The following is a 17,226-nucleotide window of genomic DNA, read 5'->3' as shown; positions in this document are numbered from 1 at the left end:
TGGTGGTGTTTTGGTAAGGTCACCATAAAAATAACACGACCCAGCTGGGAGGACAGAGTCTGCAGCATTCTTTACAATGGAATTACCATAGTATAAAATACTGTACCTGAAACCAAGCCTGGAAGGGAATGCATAGAAACAAGGACTGGTGACTCAACAGGTTAGGATGCAGCACTGCCAGCTAGCTGTAGCTGCTTTACTGCGAGTTCTATCTCCAGCCCCAGAGGTGACCCACCTGGCTCAGCAGACCTCTCCTGACCTGCCGGCTGTTCCCCTCAGCAGTGTGTCTCATCAATCTGCCTGTTCTGCTCCCCACTCTGTCTTTGGTGAATCCTCTCACCTCCCTCGCACCTCTGGCCTGTACCCCAGTTCTGTATGTGTAAATAAATAAATCTTAAAAAAAAAAAAAAGATCGGAATTGTATTAGGAGTTGTAGAATAAAGGATGCAACTTTCAACTGGTAGGTTTTCTGTGATTGTTACCCAGCAGGAACACCTGAGAACCTCCAACACTACCTGCTCTAAATAGGTTCTACCATAAGCTGTGTTAAGACAAAATATACTTCGGTGCATAAGACCTTCTGGGATCCATAGGAAAGGGGCAGAAACGCCAGGCAAGTCTGGAAGGAAAGGAGCCAAATCAAAATCAAAATAAACATTGCCATTGTCAAGCTCCCCACTGATCTCTGTTTCAAGTGTCACCTTCCAAGTCCCTTAGGTCCCTGGGTTTAAGTCCAAGGCTGAGGAGCAACAGCAGCTTCATCTCATCTCTCGGTTCCATATGCCTCCTCCAGGGCTCCCTCTCCCTCTACTCCCTGCTCAGCTCCACCCTCCCTTGAGTGAGGCCAGGAACCTGGAACCTCCCCTTTCCCCGGGACCACCCTGTTACATGATGTTTGTAAACTGTTCTTAAAATGAAAAACAAGCAAGAGCACAAAACAAAAAGGAGAATAACAACAGAAACTGATTATAGATCCCAAAGGGCCAAAGGTCTCAAATGGGGCTTCCTGGAAGCCTTGCAGCTCAGAAAGAATGCGACTGAGGGAAGAGGCTGGCTAAAACTGAGCAGAATGTCACTAAGAAGGAAGATGGAGTTGTAGGGGGGAAAGCTGGCAGGGATACGAAGTGCTTCGGATCACAGTAGGAAAGGGTCGCGCCACCCCTGAGCGGGAAGCTGTTCTCAGGCCCCACTTCATCATCCTCACCTCAGGCCTCCCAAGATAAACCGCCCCTCACAAACATGGCAGCGCCAAAGCGGCCGAGCCCCTCAACAACATGGCGGCCACCGGTAGCTCCACCTCCCGCCAAAGAGATGGCCAATGAGGGGGAAGCACGAGTATTGCGCATGCGTGGTGCCATCTGGTGGGCACGTCCAGTAATGACTGGGGGATCCCAGCAAGTAATATGACTAAAAAGAAGCGGGAGAATCGGGGCGTCGCCCTAGAGGTGAGGGGAGAGGTGGGCGGGTGGGCCCCTTCGGCCGCGGGATAGAGAGTCTGCCCGGCTGCAGGTTGGAGGAGGGACCGAGGGGAGGAAGTCAGGGCGGTGCGGCTTGGAAGGGGGATGAGAGGGTCAGGAGAGGCCCCGATGGGGTACCTGCAGGTGAGAGGCAAGGCGGGAGAATGGAAGGGTGCAGAGCCTGACGTAACAGCTAGAGGTGAGGAGGCTTCCAGATGGGACGAGACATGGCGTGAAGGAGCGCCCCAAAGAGGGCGTGACACAAAAGAGAAGGACTTAAAGACTGGGATAGGAACTAAGGTGATCCTGAGGGGAGACTTGTAAATGATGAGTGCCCAAAACAGGGGATGATCGAAGGTGAGGGGAACTCCCCCAAACGGTAGGGACATGTAGATGAGGGCACCCCTCCTGAGGGCACCCCTCCCAAAGGTGAGGGAGCTCATACTATTTAGTATATTACTAGTGGCTCATCAAATATCCCCTGAGATGGGACATTTTTCCTCCAGAGTACAAGCTTGTAGCCTGAAAATTACTTTGAGAATGTGTAGGAATGGCTAAAGAAGATTCTAGTATGGTGATGTTAACCCTAGCTACAAGCCTGTGAGAATTTTACAGGTGAGGAACCAGCTTTCAGAGTAAAGCAGGGAGGAGGCGCTGAGAATCAAGCACAGGTGATTTGCTTCTAGTATCTCTTGCTTCCTCTGTTACAGTTTCCTTAGAACTGTTGCAAGAGAAATACTTTGATAGTCTTGAAGCTTACTACCTAGTTCTGTGGTTCTCAAACTTAAAACACGAAGAGTCATTTGTAGCACTAGTTTAAAAAGGACACTTGAATTCTCCCCCTCTCTGAGTAATTTATTATGATTTGGGTGAACATTTAAACAAAGAATTTGCATTTTTTTAAAAGATTTATTTATTTATGCATACAAGAACTGGGGCCAGCACTGCAGGGAGTGAGAGGATTCACCAGAGACAAAGTAGGGAGCAGAACAGGCAGATTGACTGAAATACACTGCTGAGCAGTGGGTGAGACAGGAGAGGTCTGCTGCACCATGTGGGTCAGCTCCCTGGCCGGGGATCAAACTCATGCTGTAGTGGCTGTGGATAGCTTCATAGTACTGCACTTTAACCCCTTGTTAAACCAAGGAAGGCACCGAATTTGCATTTGTAGCCAGGTATACACACCCATGCTGATATAGGTTTTAGTACCATCCTGTGAGAAATATGGGCCTACTTGGTAGTGAAAAAAAAGGCTGATGGAAATGTTCTTAAAATAAAAATGAGTAAGAACACAGGAAAATAAGAACAGAAAGTTATTAGCTGATCCCAGAAGGACCGTGGACTAACAATGGGACTTTTAAAAGAATAGTTCATAAATGGTAAAATTATATTCCATTATATAGTAAGAAGATCATAGATTTTGTAGCCTGTATTAGGACATGATAAACTGCTATAACAGAAATTCCAAATTCAGTAGCTTCAAGAACAAGAAAGGGCTAGAGGATGCATCAGCAGATGTTGTCTGTAAAGGGTCAGGTAGTAACTATTTTAAGCTTTGTTGGTCATATGATCTCTGTTGTAATCCCCATTATTCAGATTCTGTGTTTATGATTTGCCAACTTGTTTAAACGTATTTGTAACCCCCAGGTCGGTACTCACGATGTGTTCACAGTCATTCACAGACAGACAGAAAGCAATGACAAATATGAGTCACCAGAGGTGCCGTGTAACCAACTGAGGTCCAACGAGGCAGTGCTCTGCTTTCTTGTTTCAGCTGTCGTAAATGTCCTTTTGGTGGTCCGTTTAGTGCCACATTTTTTGCATTTTGATGCTTTTTATTGGTGATTTTGCTGTTTAAAATGGCCCCCAGGTGTAGCACTGAAATGCTGTCTAGTGTTCTTAAGTGCAAGAAGACTGTGCATTATCAAGAAAATATGTGTTAGATAAGCTGTGCTCAGGCATGAATTATACTGCTGTTGTCATTAAGTTCAGTATTAATAACTCAACAATAGATATTAAATAAGCTCTATTTAAACAAAAGCACTGACAAACAGGAGTTTGTATTGAACAGTTGATGAAAATGTTGTGACCAGAGGCTTGCAGGAACCTATCTTGTTTCAGTATTCACTCATTCGTTGTTGCAACTTTATAGGACATAACTACCACGAATAACAAGAATCAGCTGTATGCAGGCTGTGTTAGCCCAAAAGCAGCCACAGCCAATAAACAAATTAATGGACATGGCTGTGTTCAATAAAATTTTATCTACAGAACAGGTGGTCGGCTGTATTTGCGAACCCTGGTCTAGAAGACAGGGCAGTGGTGTTTCTACCATATTCCTACCATCTTATGGATTCATCCCGACTTCTGTGCTCACCTCCTGAATGAAACCAGGTCCACCCCATTGATGTGTCTAGTGGGAAAGAGAGGGAGTGGAGGAAGCACACCGTTCAGTTTGGAGGATCCAGGGCCCAGAATGCACTTTCCACTAATCTGAGTCAACGCTAGGAGGCGCTGAGAAATGGAGTCACCAGCTAGAAGGCTGCAGGTGCCGCAACCCCCCCCCCTCCCCCCATACCCTCACAGCTCCGGGAACGGGTAGTCCGCCGTAGTCCACAGCCTGCAGTCTCTATCTCAGATCACAACTTACCTCAGTGTGGTTTTGAGGATTAACTGAGATGATCTGTGTTTCGTGCCTAGCCCAGAGCGGGCAATGGTGCTATTATTACTAGCCTTTGTCATTCTTTTGCGTTCTTCCATCTTGGCGAACTCAGTCCTCTTGTTGGGACTTCCGTTTCCAGGCTATCCCTTGAAGGGGTTCTGGACATGCTGACAGTGGTTCAGATGCAGATCCTATGTCTTGTCTGGCTGACATGGGTTTTACAAGTTGTAGAATTTGGTACACATATACTCTCCCAGTGTCTTATACTGGCACCCATTTTTCTCATCCGCCGTTATTGCTATAAATATTTACACCAGCTGCCTTTACGGCTACTTTTTTGCTTGGGTATCTGAGACTTGAGATCTGTAACTGTGTGATTTAGAAAAAGCTTGGCATCTGGCTGCCCCCATCTTGGTCCTCCATTGCCCCCCAGCGGGTCTGAGTATTGAATGTGCTCCGATGCTCAGTAGCTGTAGATATTGTCCTCTTATTAAAAGTCGTGTGCCACAGAGCCAATGAAGTGGTGATTTAATCAAAAATGTTTGTTAATCTAACGAGTGCAATAAAACCCCCACAAGTGAGTGATCTCAGCACCTGCAAACAGTCTCCACTTGTAATGAAGCAATTACAAGCAGGCAGCACTCATCCCCAGGGCTGGCTCAAGCCAGCTGTAGCGGACAGGTACCTCCCAGGTCGACCAAGGCATCTCTTAGCCGCCCCAACTCCTGGCTCCTCTTGTGACCTTTTCATCCAACTGCTTTGCCACCTTGTGAGCTCTCAGAGTTGCAAAAAAAAAAAAAAAAGAATGGCTGTGAGATTTAGTTTCTGAGAGTTAATTTGAGTGACTAAAGAGAATTATAATTGAGATATCACCAGCTCTGATACTGATTTTAACCTTGTGTGGGAGGAGGGAAAGGTGATATTTCCGTCTTAACTGATGGGAGGGTTTTGGCTGAGGAAAAGCTTGCATTTCAGTGTAAATGGATGGGGTTTTGGCTGATGTATAAAGCCCCACAGAAATGAGCTGTTACTTGGTGTTTTTATTTTCCTTTGACAGCAAGACCTTTCAACTTGGTGTCTTTAGATGTTGGCAACCAATTAGTCTTAACGATGTGTAGTGTGTGAGTTGACATCTTAAAGGGGGCGGCTTGGTTATATCTGGTCCCTAATATGAAACTCCTACCAGTTTGGAAAGATTTTGGTTACAGGTCACTCAGAAAGTTGAGTCTCTGTGACATAACTAAATAAGAGTATACACTTTTTAAAAAAAAAAAAGATTTATTTATTTATTTATACAGAACTGGGGTACAGGCCAGAGATGTGGAGGGTGAGAGGATTCACCAGCAACAGATTGGGGAGCAGAACAGGCAGATAGATGAAGTACACTGCTGAGGGGAGCAGCGGGCGGGTCAGGAGAGGTCTGCCACACCATGTGGATCTCCTCCAGGGCAGGCGGGGATCGAACTCATGTGGAGGTGGCTTTAGCTTCTTAGTACTGTGCTTTAACCCACTGCACCACCAGGGAGGGGCAAGAGTATACACTTTTTCCCTAACAAGAAATTTGGAGGTATGTGCTTACCTGGAATTAGTTCAAATCCTCAGCTCTGCAGGACCAGTGTTGCTGCATTTTTATAGCTGTTTTCTCTTAGTCACAAGATGGCTGCCACTGCTCCAATCATCATACACAACTTGAATTCAGAAAAGAGAAAGGAAGTACAACACTCTTGGTCCCTTTTATCAGCAAAGCATCAGCTGTCAGCAAAGCATCAGCCCTCCCAGTTGACCTCTGCAACATTTCCCTGGCAGTGATAGCACTGAGGTGTAACCCCTAGGCCACCAGGGAGGCCCAGCAACATTTCATTGGCCAGAACTGGGTCCTGGGTCATGACCAGCCATGCTGCAGTGAGGCTGGGTGGGATAACATCTGTTGAGCTTTTGTAACTTGTACAGTGGAGGAGGAAAGAGCAGGAGGGGCTGGCAGTCAGGGTTGTTTTGACCAACCAACGGTACTCTAAGAAATAAAAGCGAGTGGGAGTGGTTTAAAATTCACCAGCATCCATCAGAAAAAAGAGGTCAGGATCCTTGAAAAAGCACAAAGAAGTAGGAGATTGAGAGCAGAAAATAACCAAGGCAGAATGAGCAACAGGAGGAAAAGACCCTTGATGCTTATAGTTCTTTGTTCATTGTCAGCAGCACTGTAAACTCCATGAGGGCAGGGAGGGACAGATACACTAAACGTGGATGAAGAGATCCTGTTCTAGAACAAGTTGTGCCCAGGCTGAGGGGAGCCTGCCAATTTTCTGAGACAGGGAGAGCAGCAACTTAGTGGAACATCAATAAAATATTGACTGAGCTGGCTTGAGTGGCTGGAGGAGGTACTTGAACCTTCACCCTTGATGTCTGGGCCCAGCTGAGTGGTTTGCCGGTCAGAGGTGAGGAGGCCAGGCTGGAGCAGACGGCTGCATGTGCCTGGCTGGGGAGCTGGAGGCCGGGGCTGGCAGGGAGGCTTCCTGCGCAGACTGTTCAAGGGCCGCTGACCATTAAATGAGCCTCACCTGCTGCCAGGCGCAAGCGACAGGTCGCCACTGGGCAGGTGATTTCTCTCTGCAGCCTGTGTCTGGCTCTGCTCCACTTGATGGGGGTCAGGAGACTAAAACCTCATTACCTAACGCGGCTGGATGTCAGCATGTGTGGAGTGGCTGTTTGCCAGCATCTTAATTAATGAATTCATAAGGCGCGGGGTGGATGCCAGTTCTTGAAAAGTGCTTTGAGCCTTTCAGTGATGAAGAAGCTTTTGCTAATTTATCAAAAAAATACATATTGGGAGAAGAGGAACAAAACCAACCCCAAACAACGTTCTGGCCCAGGGACAGACAGCTGAAGGCTTCAGGCAAGGACTAGCATTATGCTTGGCCTCCAGGGCTGCTTGTACCGAGGCTTGGCCTCCAGTTCAGCACGTGGAGGCCTTGGTCTGTGCGGGCTTCTGCAGGGTCCCTCGTGTGCCTGCTCTGCTCCACCAGTGAGAGAGACTTCTCACAGGGCCAGGATTTGGGGTGCCGTGGATGGATGTTTGTTTTCTGCTCCCACAGAGCCTAGCGAGACAGAGTAATCAGCCCTTTGGGGTTTGAGGCAGGTCACCTGGAAAGGCGAGGCCGTGACCCCCCACTGACTTGGCTATAGGGCCCAGAGGCCCCAGATGGAAAGCCCCATCCTCCTGCCAGAGACCATCTGGGCAGGCGGTCTGCCTTCTTCCCCTTCATAATAAATGTCCTGGGGCCTCCTGACGTGTGAAAATGAGTGGATTTGCAAGAAATTCAGTTCCCAGGCTGCTGGGGCCAGAGATGGAACAGCTGACACCCCTTTCTGGCTGTGAATTAGCAAATGAAAAGAAAGACTTTGATACCCTTTGGGGAGAAAGGGCAAGTCAGGCCCAGCTAGCCCAGGCTTCTTCTCAAAACTGAGTCTGTTTTGTGTGAATCTTGCAGATGCTTTGGATGTTTGTGGAGCCAGAAGATGGAGGGTAATTGCCTCAATCTGAGGATAGAGCCTCGCTCATCGCCTGTCTTGCTGTCTCCAAGCAAACAGATTTCAATCAGGTTTTCCCCGCACAGAGAGTATCTGTTATGTGGACAGAGAGCAAGCAAAGCCCTCGTACAAGATTAGTCAGAGCAGAGAATCTGTGGCAGCCAGATCCACAAGCTTAGAAGGGCTTCAACTGGGATGTGGAATGACTTTGTTCCACAAAACCCTTCCTAGTCATGAATGTTTTTGTGAAGGATTTTGGAGAAAGACCATGAAGTGGTGGGAAGATATTAGCTCCGTAGCAGAAAAACCCAAATCCAGACCCTAGTTTGGCCACTTGCTAATTATGCAACCGTGGGCAGATTGCTTAAAATCCCAGCGCGAGTTGGCTCCTCTGTAGAGCAGGCAGTCCCTCCCTGCAGAGTTGATGCAGACACTGGGTGGCGTGCATGCAGCGCCGGAGTGCAGCTGGCTCAGAGCTGGTGGTTCTCTGCCTTCTCCACAGGCCCTGGGGGTTAACGACTCGGCTCCCAATGCCAGCACCCCCCATACCAGCTGTGTGACCCTGGACGAAGTACTTCATCTCCATGGCCTGAGTTTGCTCATCCACAAAATGTGGATACTGATGGTCACATCAGGGTGTTGTGAACATGCTGTGTGTGGTGTCTGTGTGAAGTGCTCAGGGGGTCCTGGCATATTGTGCGTGGCGCAGGGATGCTTAGCTGCTACTGGGCTATGGTGGTTTTGTTTGCTCGAGCTTTTGGCTTCTGAAGGCTGCTTTGACACATACTGTAGTATCCAGACATGGAAACCTGAAGCTTGAGCTGGGCTTAGCTACCCTGGTATATTGCTATTTATCAGATCTTGTTCCCGGGCCAGGCAAATCCGTGCGCCCCCCCCCCGCACCCCCCTCCCCCCACACAGCACGCCTAAACTTGACCTGTACTCAGCCACCCTATCACTCACCAGCCACAGGTCCCAAGGGCAAGGCTAGCAAGACAGGAAACTGCTCCTAAACCAGAAAGCAGAGGCTGTGTGGCCCAGAGCCAAGCCCCAAGGGTGCTTCCTGCTCTTTTCTAGACAAAAATCTGACTCTATAGTGGTTCCTTAGGGAGCAGGTGGGGAGCCACCTCGCAGGCTGTCCAGGGGCTTTTGCTCATCACAGGCCCCCGGCAGAGCCAGACTGGGGCCGGCGCCCCCAAAGGGCCTGACCTAACCAGTGTATCCATGCGTGAGCTGGCACTCAGGTTCCTGCCCCCGAAGAAGTCTCATCTGGGGCTTCCATTCAGGAGGCTCCACACTCCTGGAAAGATGCCTCAGGGATTTTAGATGAATTTTACAGTTTCTCTTAACATGGTGGTTTTATGGCATATAGGGCCCCAGGGAGACTTCCCTAAGCTCCCAGAATAAGGTGTTATTCCCCAAGTCGGGTGGCAGAGGGACTTTGCTTAGCTTGCTCAGGGCGACTAAACTGCCAGCTCACAGTGAGCCGAGCCTTGGAGCTGCAGGCAGGGGAGGGCCCTCGAGAAGGCCTTGGCAGGCGTCCACCCCAATGACTGAAATGCAGAAGCCTTGTCTGCCCGTGGCGCCCACCAGCAGGAGCAGTGCCCTCACTTGCTGGGGTTGGGGCCTCTGTTGACCTTGACTGCAGGGCTGACTTCAGATCTTTGCTTTCTTCAGAAAACATGCCCACTGCTGTGGCGAATCCCTCGTCTTACACTTTTCTCCCTGGGGCCCTCTCAAAGCCACCTGCTGGCCTCCCATGGCCAGCCTGCTTGGATCAGAAAGCAGCAGCTCTCCTGGTGTGGGTGGAGTCGCTTGCGGGCCTTTCCGGTTCCAGCACCGACTTCCTGCCTCTGGGCACCCCTGGGCCTCTCCCTCTCCTTCACCTCATATACCTCTTTCCCCTCCTGCTTCCGCCCTCATGCTCCGAGGCTCCCCTGTCCAGGCACAAGCTCCTCAGCAGTCCCTGTGACAGGTTTTAGTCATGCTGGTCTCATTCGGGGTGAAGAACAGACTTTCCCACCAGGACACCCCGCTTGCTCACCACCTGCTTCTGTCTCTGGACCTGTTTGCACAAAGGTTAATAAAACACCTCTCAGGTCCTCTGCTCAGTGTGAGGTGCCAGAGGCAGTTGACCAAGTCGTAGGGAGGGAGCTCGCCGCACAGCTTTCTGGCTTCCTGGGGCCCCTTGGCACAAGACTGTCATCTCAGTGGCTGAGACAGCGCTTTCTCCCTGTGTGCAGAGGAGTATAAATACAATGCACCGGCACTTCTTACTGGCACTGTTCATGGGGGCATATTCTGCCCTGTGCCGGCCTGTCTCAGGGCATGTCTCAGTGTCGCATTGGTGGCTTCTATGTCGCCTGTGACAGTCAGCCAGCAACGCTACCTCCTCCAGGAGAGTCCCAGCCTCTGAGCCAGTCTCTGGCCAGCCACGCTTTTCCTGCCAATTGACCCAGCCTGTCTCTCAAGAGCCCATGGCGCCTCCATGGCCACTAGAGTAAACCTCTTTGAGCTTTCTGCTCTAGTCAAATTCTTGCTTCCACCTTAGCTGGATGCCCACCTGAGGCTGTTCCGTCTCCAGACAGCGTTCTCACCCCCAGTTCAGCCTCTACAACTTGACACTGGCCCCAGAGTCCCCCATGCAGGGTGACAGTCTCTGCCCTGCTGTTTCCTGAGCCAGCTGAACTGAACAGGCTGGCTTGTAAGGTGAGGCTGTTCTGATGGCCTGAACCCCCCCCCCCAGACTCAGGATCAAATCCAAATCAGAGGGGCTCCCTTATGCACTACTGCCAGCCAGCGGCCAGTGGAAATTTCTGTCCATCTCACCTCTACTTCTGTCTCCTCTTAATCTTGCCACAAGTGAATTGGTCCAGTGAAAACCTTTGTTGAATTCCGTGTGTGTCAGAAATAGTCCCCATAAGCACCTTACATGCCCTGTTCTGTGTCTTCACAATTCCCTGAAATCTGAAAGGTATTCTTGGTTGTACTCATAAGTACACTGAGGCACAATATAAAGGAACTTGCCCAGTGGTGGGGCAGCGAGCAGCGAGGAAGGCCCCTCCCGGCTTACAGCACTGCCAATCCAGCTGGGGGCCCACTCTCTAGCCCACGGTGCTGGGCCGGCTCCACTCAGTAGCCTCCACTTCTGACACCCCACCACTAAGATGCATTCCAACCTTCCCTGCCTGGCTTCTGTGTAGTCAGGAGGGCACCCAGAATATTTGCACCCACTACTGGGGCTGCTGCAGCCGGGCTTCTGCTCTGGCAAGTGTGCAAGGTGTTTGACCGCCAGCAGGGTCACCTTCTGAGGGTAGCTTTGTGGCCTACTGAAGAGCCTCCTGACAGTCTCCGCCTCCCCTCACTCTGCCCACATCAAGCAGCTGGCTATAAAGAAGGGGAACTTGCTATTTAGAAGAGAATCAGAGAGAGCTGTCAGCAGGACATAAATATTCATAGAGGGAGGTTAGAACTCGAGTCCCTAAAACCTTGATTTGTGTTCGTCCGTTTAAGCCTCATTAAAAAGTGGTAAATGAAAGTGGGGATATTCAGTGGAACTGCAGATAAATTGGCCTTGTTCAGATAAAGGCCTCCCACTGCCAGCTCCACAAGTCCTGCCCAGAGCACGACGCAGACCAGCTCGGCCACTTGTGGTTTGCCAACCTCAATTTAAAGATTTTGCTTAGCATGAGTTCCTGGCCTTGCTCTGGGCCAATTACCACTTGTTTGGGCCCTGGTAGCTGTCCAGAAGTCTTTAGGGAGGAAAATTCCCAGCCTGCTCCCTCCCCAGAATGGACGTGAAAACCTGAACTAGCCTAAGGGGTAGCAGGGAGAGATCTTAGCTGGGACCCAGACTTGTGCTGGGCCCTCCAGTGTTTATGATCTCTGTGTTGCTTCTCCTAGCTCTCTGCAGCCTCTGGGGGAAAAAGGGCCCAGAGTCAGATGTAGGCAAGGGTCTCTAGCCCTGTCCATCTGTGCCCATCCCTGTTCAGGGCCAGGCTCTGTGGTCACAGAGGAGGCAGATGGCCACCGTGCCTACTAGGACAGGAGTTGCAAGTAGGCCGCCGTCCGGTCCGGGCAGTCACGTACATAGTGGATAGATAGGCCCATTGTTGGCTAGGCCTGGTGCCTGGGCTGCAGGTTTCCATTGTCTGCCCTGTGGGCTCCCAGAGTTTGGGAAGATGCGGTCTGGATACTCGTAGCTGCGGTGACAAAGTATGTGTTTGGCTCACAAGGAAGACTGGTTCACTTGCCAGGGGAAGGAGACAGTGCCCCTCCAGCCAAAGGCAACAGAGAACCTCACATTAAGAACCTCAGGAATATTTCTGCTTTGGAACCCAGTGTGGAATCTCGTGCCCTGGTTACAGTTTCTATCTCATGGAAAGCAAATAGCAAGTCTTGGGGGGTACGGAGGGCCGTGTATATAGGGGGTGCTGTTGTGAAGGCAGGTGCCTTCTCAGGGCTGCAAGTGGCCTGAAGCACCTGTTGCAGCTCCACTGCCCTTTACATCAGGCCGTTGCTGCTGGGAAGCCTCGGGTCTCTGGTGCCCGTTCCCTCCAGTGCAGGCCTAGCCAGGATGCTGCCAGTGGCTCTTTCCCAGGACAGCCCTCCCTTCGGTGCCCATTAGCAGAGAAGTGACACAATTAAGCAGGCAATTAACTCCAGGCTCTGCAGTTGCTCCCTCCCACGGGCCCTGCTTCCAGAACTGGAGTGAGCCGCAGACCCCCGGGAGAGAGGGTGGCTGGTGTGCCACTGGACTGGGTGCTGGGACAAGGGAAGGTAGCTGGCCTGCAAGCTGCTGGCAAAGAAGGCCCAGAGGTTCCAAGTGCAGCTCTCCTGACACCAGCCCCGGAACACTGTCTGGCTCCATGATTCTGCCTGGAGCTGCCAATTTCTCTCTGCAGGAGTCATTTCAGAATGGATTGGAGCAAAGAACTGGCTATGACCCTTAAGGAGAGACATGCTCCTTCTGACGCCTCAGAAAAGTCATCCCAAAGTGTCGGGGGAGGGTACGGGGGGGCGGTCTCCCATTTGTGAAGTAGAGGTCGATTTGCTGGCCCCAGTGCTGTGGTGAGAATGAGTAAAGTCAAGGATGGAAAATCAACATTACAGAGCTCCAAGGCACTCTTCAGTCAGCTGCTGTCAGGGACGGGCCCTCTGAGCCTCTCCTCCCCCCATGAAGCATAGTCTCCCACGCTGGGCAGAGGTGCCCAGAGCAAGCAGGACCAGAAAGGTGGTCAGTTAAAGAGGCTGACGGGGAGAGGGACACAGACGAACTTTCAAAGGCAAATGCATGTCACCCAGACCCAGGCCTGGACAGTCCAATTCCATTACTTGACATTTCCCCACAATACAAATTATTTCCCTAAGATCACATCTTTGATTTTTGTCATAATCAAAACAAATGGAAGAATTGACACCCTGCTTGCTAACCTTTGCTCTTTTAACCACAAGTATGACTATCTTTATGAGCACTTTTCGCATGAGAATTAAGGTACAAACAACATTTTTGAGCTGTGTTTTACTCTCTAGTTTTTACTGATTCTTATGAGGAAATATATATACTGTTACAGCTTAGACTACTTTAAGATGAATATGTCAATGAGGAAAATACCCCTCTGCTTCTCGGCCCTGGATGTCTAACTGCCCATCCCTCCAGGGTGTGCGGGGCTCTGGAAAGTCAGAGCTTCCCTGCAGCATCTCCTTTCATTCTACTTTTTTTTAAAAAAAGATTTTATTAGCCCTCCCTGGTGGCACAATGGGTTAATGCCTAGCAGTGCAAGCTGGCCATAGCTGTTTCAGTGCGAGTTCGAACCCCAGCCCTGGAGGTGACCCACATGGCCCAGCAGACCTCTCCTGATCAACCCGCTGCTCCCTTGAGCAGTGTACTTCATTGATCTGCCTGTTCTGCTCCCCACTCTGTCTCTGGTGGATCCTCGCACCTCTGGTCTGTACCCCAGTTCTGTATGTATAAATCTTTTTTAAATGTTAAATAAATATTTGTGCATACAAGAGCTGGGGTGTAGGCTAGAGGGATGGGAGGGCAGGGGAGGAGAGAAGATTCACCAGAGACATAGTAAGGAGCAGAACAGGCAGATCCACTGAAATACACTGCTGAGGGGAGCAGCGGGCGGGTCAGGAGAGGTCTGCCGTGCCATGTGGGTCAGCTCCAGGGCCAAGGATCCAACCCCTGCTGCAGTGGCTGCAGATAACTTCATAGTGCAGAGACTTAGCCCCTTGTGCCACCAGGGAGGCCCTAGCCAAAACTAATTTTAACCTAGTGATTCCACTTTAGGTAGCTTGATAGTGCCAAGACTTCAATACCTGCACCAAGACTTCAATACATGCACCCGATTTTATTGTAGGACCTGCTGCCTGTGCTGTGACCAGAGCTCTGGTGCTCCATTGTGGGCCAGTGGGTCTTGCGCTGGGGAGACAAAGCTGAGGTGCAGCTGTAACACCCACAGCGATTTTCAGTGGGGCACGGAGATCTCGGGGTGGGGACTGTCCAAGACTCCTAGCAGCTGCCTCCATCCCACCCCAGGGTCCCAACTGTTGGAGAGTTAAAAGGCCCCACTGCCCACCTCTGTCTGAGGGGTATGTTATGTTTCAGATCGATGGGTTGGAGAAGAAGCTGTCACAGTGTCGCAGAGACCTGGAGATTGTGAACTGCAGGCTCTTTGAAGAATTGCTGAGCCCAGAAGCCAGGTGATGCCCCCACCCCCAGTATCCTAGGGTGCTGAGCTTCCATGTCCTTTGCCCCTGTCCTGGGGTGCCAGCTGCCTCTCAGATGCAAATAAAAAGGGCTCAGCCATAAAACATTCTCCCTTCACAGGAGGTCTCTGGAGAGGGAGAAAAACAGCCTGATGAGCAAAGTCTCCAACTATGGTAAGAAAGCCCCCTTCTGTTACTGTTGCCACACACTGGTGCCCAAGATCAGGAGGGGGTGGACCTCCCAGGGACCCAAGGTAATAGGGAGCAAGGGAGCATCTTCAGCAGCCAGACCCCAGGAGGCTGCACAACCCACTGTAGGCTCACCATCCAGGAGAGCAGGTTTGTTCCAAGTGTAAAAAGAAAGGCCTGTGGGTCTGTTTTTCCCTTGATATGGATGTCACCAGGTCCAGATAAGACTCATATTCACTCAGACTCGGGAGGGCTCTTTGCCCCCATCCCCAGAAAACCCAGCCATGGTTGTAAAAGGCCATCAGGGCTGAGTGAAAGGCTTGAAGGGCTAGTACGTACGGGTGGAGCAATGCTGCCACCTTCTGGGCTCTGGGGGCAGAGCCAGGTGGAGCCCAGGCAGAGCAGAGCTAGAGGACAGAGGCCAGAGGCCTGCCAACCCAGCACCTTCCCTGGGCCCAGGTACCGATAGGCCTGGGAAGAAAAACAGTCTATAAGAAAAACAGGCACCTACCTCCCTCCCACGAGTCCAGCATCAGCACTCACTTTAGCCCCCAGAGTACATGTCATGCAGACAGATACTGTGTGGCTGTAGAACAGCAGGACTGACTTCAAGCACACTGCCGCTCAGCGCCCTCGTTCCTGCTTACACCCAGCTCCCAGCAGAAGGCTGGGCTGGAGGCCTGTGTGGCGTGGCCCACCCCATCTACTCCCGTGTCAAACCCACGGAGGTCTCAGCGCTGGCCACCAGCGGGATGTGCACCACGGATCCTTTGTAGGAACAGGCCAGGGGGTGTTAAGATCTGCCCCCGTTGAAGTATGGTTGAGCAGCACTGTGTTGAGGTTTTGGGGGAGGGGGGACTGGGACCTGTAGCCAAAAGGTTGTGAGGATCTGCACAGACCAAGGAGAGTCCTTTTTAGGGATAAGGAATTGGCTGGGACACCTCTGCCCTCTGCAGTGCCCACTGTGAGAGAGGCAGATGAGAGAAGCAGGTGGGCTTGGGTGGGGACTAAGGAGGCGAAACTACTTGTTCCACCCCTGCTACCGTTTCCTTTCAGAGAAGGAGCTAAAGTTGCTTCGGCGGGAGAACAGGAAGAACATGCTGCTCTCTGTGGCCATCTTCATCCTCCTGACCCTCATCTACGCCTACTGGGTGGTGTGAGCCACCATCTCTTCACAGCCAGCACAGGCTCCCCCCTCCGCTCCCTAGTCAGGGTCAAGCAGGTCTGTGAAGATTCAGGGCCAGTGCAAGCGCTGTTCCTCCATCCAGACTCCGAGCACAGCTTCCTGTCAGCACAGCCCGCTTGCCCCCGTCCTGCTCTGGGGCCTGGTCTCCAGGACGCTGTGCTGGCTCCTCCCTCAGCCTAAGAGAACGGCAATAAAGAACACCAGGCTGCTCCTGTCTGCTGTGTAAATGTCACGGTCTGACTGTAGCTGAGGGCTGCACTCATCTTTCTTGAAAGATGAGATGTTCAAGGGAAATCTCATGGCTTAGAACGCAGAGGGGAGAAAGGAGGGGCTGTGAGGGGAAGTCCCCACCTTGGGTGGAGACTAAGGAGGCCACAGGATGTACTTTCCAAGCCAGTCAGGCCCCGGTGGCAGCTTCACCAGGGCACCATCTGTCCCCACCCTCTTACCTTCCAGCCAGTGCCACCGCCTGGAATTACAGCAGGAAAAATGCTGCCTGCGCTGCCCAGGGTGACTCGGGACTTGAGGTGGGCCTGGGGAGGTGCACAGCCGTGCACAGTTAATCCATCTCTGAGGCAGGCAGGCAGGGCTAGTAAGACCTCGCGGAGTGAGTGGGCTGCAAGAACCATGGTAATGACCACACAGACTTAATGGTGACAGTGGCCAGTAAATCAGGCGGGGTTTTGCAGTGAGTAGGGTGGGGCCGACCAGGGGGAGCAGGAGCAGCTACAGACATCACTGCTGCCCTCAGCACACCCTTAACTCTCCAGCCCCAGCAGGGCGGGGCGGGGGGGGGGGGCAGTGCGGACAACCAAAACAATGACGCTGCTTCGACTTGGGCACTAGGATGACACCAATCACAAAGGAAGCGTCGCCCTGGGAGCTGTGCTCTGCGGCATCAAGGGCGGTCTCTGGGGGCCAAGCAAAGTGGGTGGGGGGCATGCGTGAGTGAAGGAAGCGGTGGGGAAATTCTGGAGCAGGGAGGGAGGCCGTTATTACTGCACAGCCCCCCAGGCGCAGAGCAGAGGCCGGCTGGGTCAGCAGAACCCGCGCTCCCTCCCTCCCTCCCGTACAGCCTAGTGACACTAATTGGTCTGACGCCTCTGTTATTTCAGTCCCACAGACTGATCCTGGATTGTCACAGTGCCACGATGGAGTGAGTTGTGTGATTTATATAAGGGGGAAGGTGCCTCCTTGCCCTGCTGGGCTGTAGGTTCATTCATTCTCTAGTCTCTGCTTCTAACAGGAGCCACATGATTTCCTGAGTCTTCTTTTCTTGGTCTCCAGCAGCAAGAAACAGTCATTGGGGCCTGCCAAGCCCAGAAGCTTAGACAGGCTCTGATCAAACAAACCTTTCCTCCCCTCTTCTCAGAGTAGAACTTGCTCTACACCTCTCCAGCACAGGGCAGCCTGTTTCATCCAGGCTAGTGCCAGACCACGGAGCACTGAGGACACACAGTAGCAGCCCCAACACAGCCACACAGGCATTAAAA

General features: G+C 51.6%; 1 protein-coding gene across 1 annotated transcript; it reads left to right on the top strand.

Moving 5' to 3' along the window:
* The first annotated feature begins 1,357 nt into the window (after positions 1–1,357).
* CCDC167 (coiled-coil domain containing 167) lies at positions 1,358–15,948 on the top strand. The gene is made up of 4 exons (XM_004673996.2): positions 1,358–1,445; positions 14,258–14,352; positions 14,480–14,532; positions 15,604–15,948. Exons 1-4 carry the CDS (start codon positions 1,404–1,406, stop codon positions 15,705–15,707), a joined length of 294 nt encoding a protein of 97 aa, XP_004674053.2. The 5' UTR covers positions 1,358–1,403; the 3' UTR covers positions 15,708–15,948.
* The last annotated feature ends 1,278 nt before the right edge of the window (positions 15,949–17,226 follow it).

This window comes from Condylura cristata, unplaced genomic scaffold, assembly GCF_000260355.1.
Source record: "Condylura cristata isolate star-nosed mole 26May11 unplaced genomic scaffold, ConCri1.0 scaffold00001, whole genome shotgun sequence".
In the NCBI taxonomy this organism is placed as follows: Eukaryota; Metazoa; Chordata; class Mammalia; order Eulipotyphla; family Talpidae; genus Condylura; species Condylura cristata.
The sequence above is the reverse complement of the archived record's forward strand: the minus strand, read 5'-3'. Positions and strand labels throughout refer to the sequence as shown.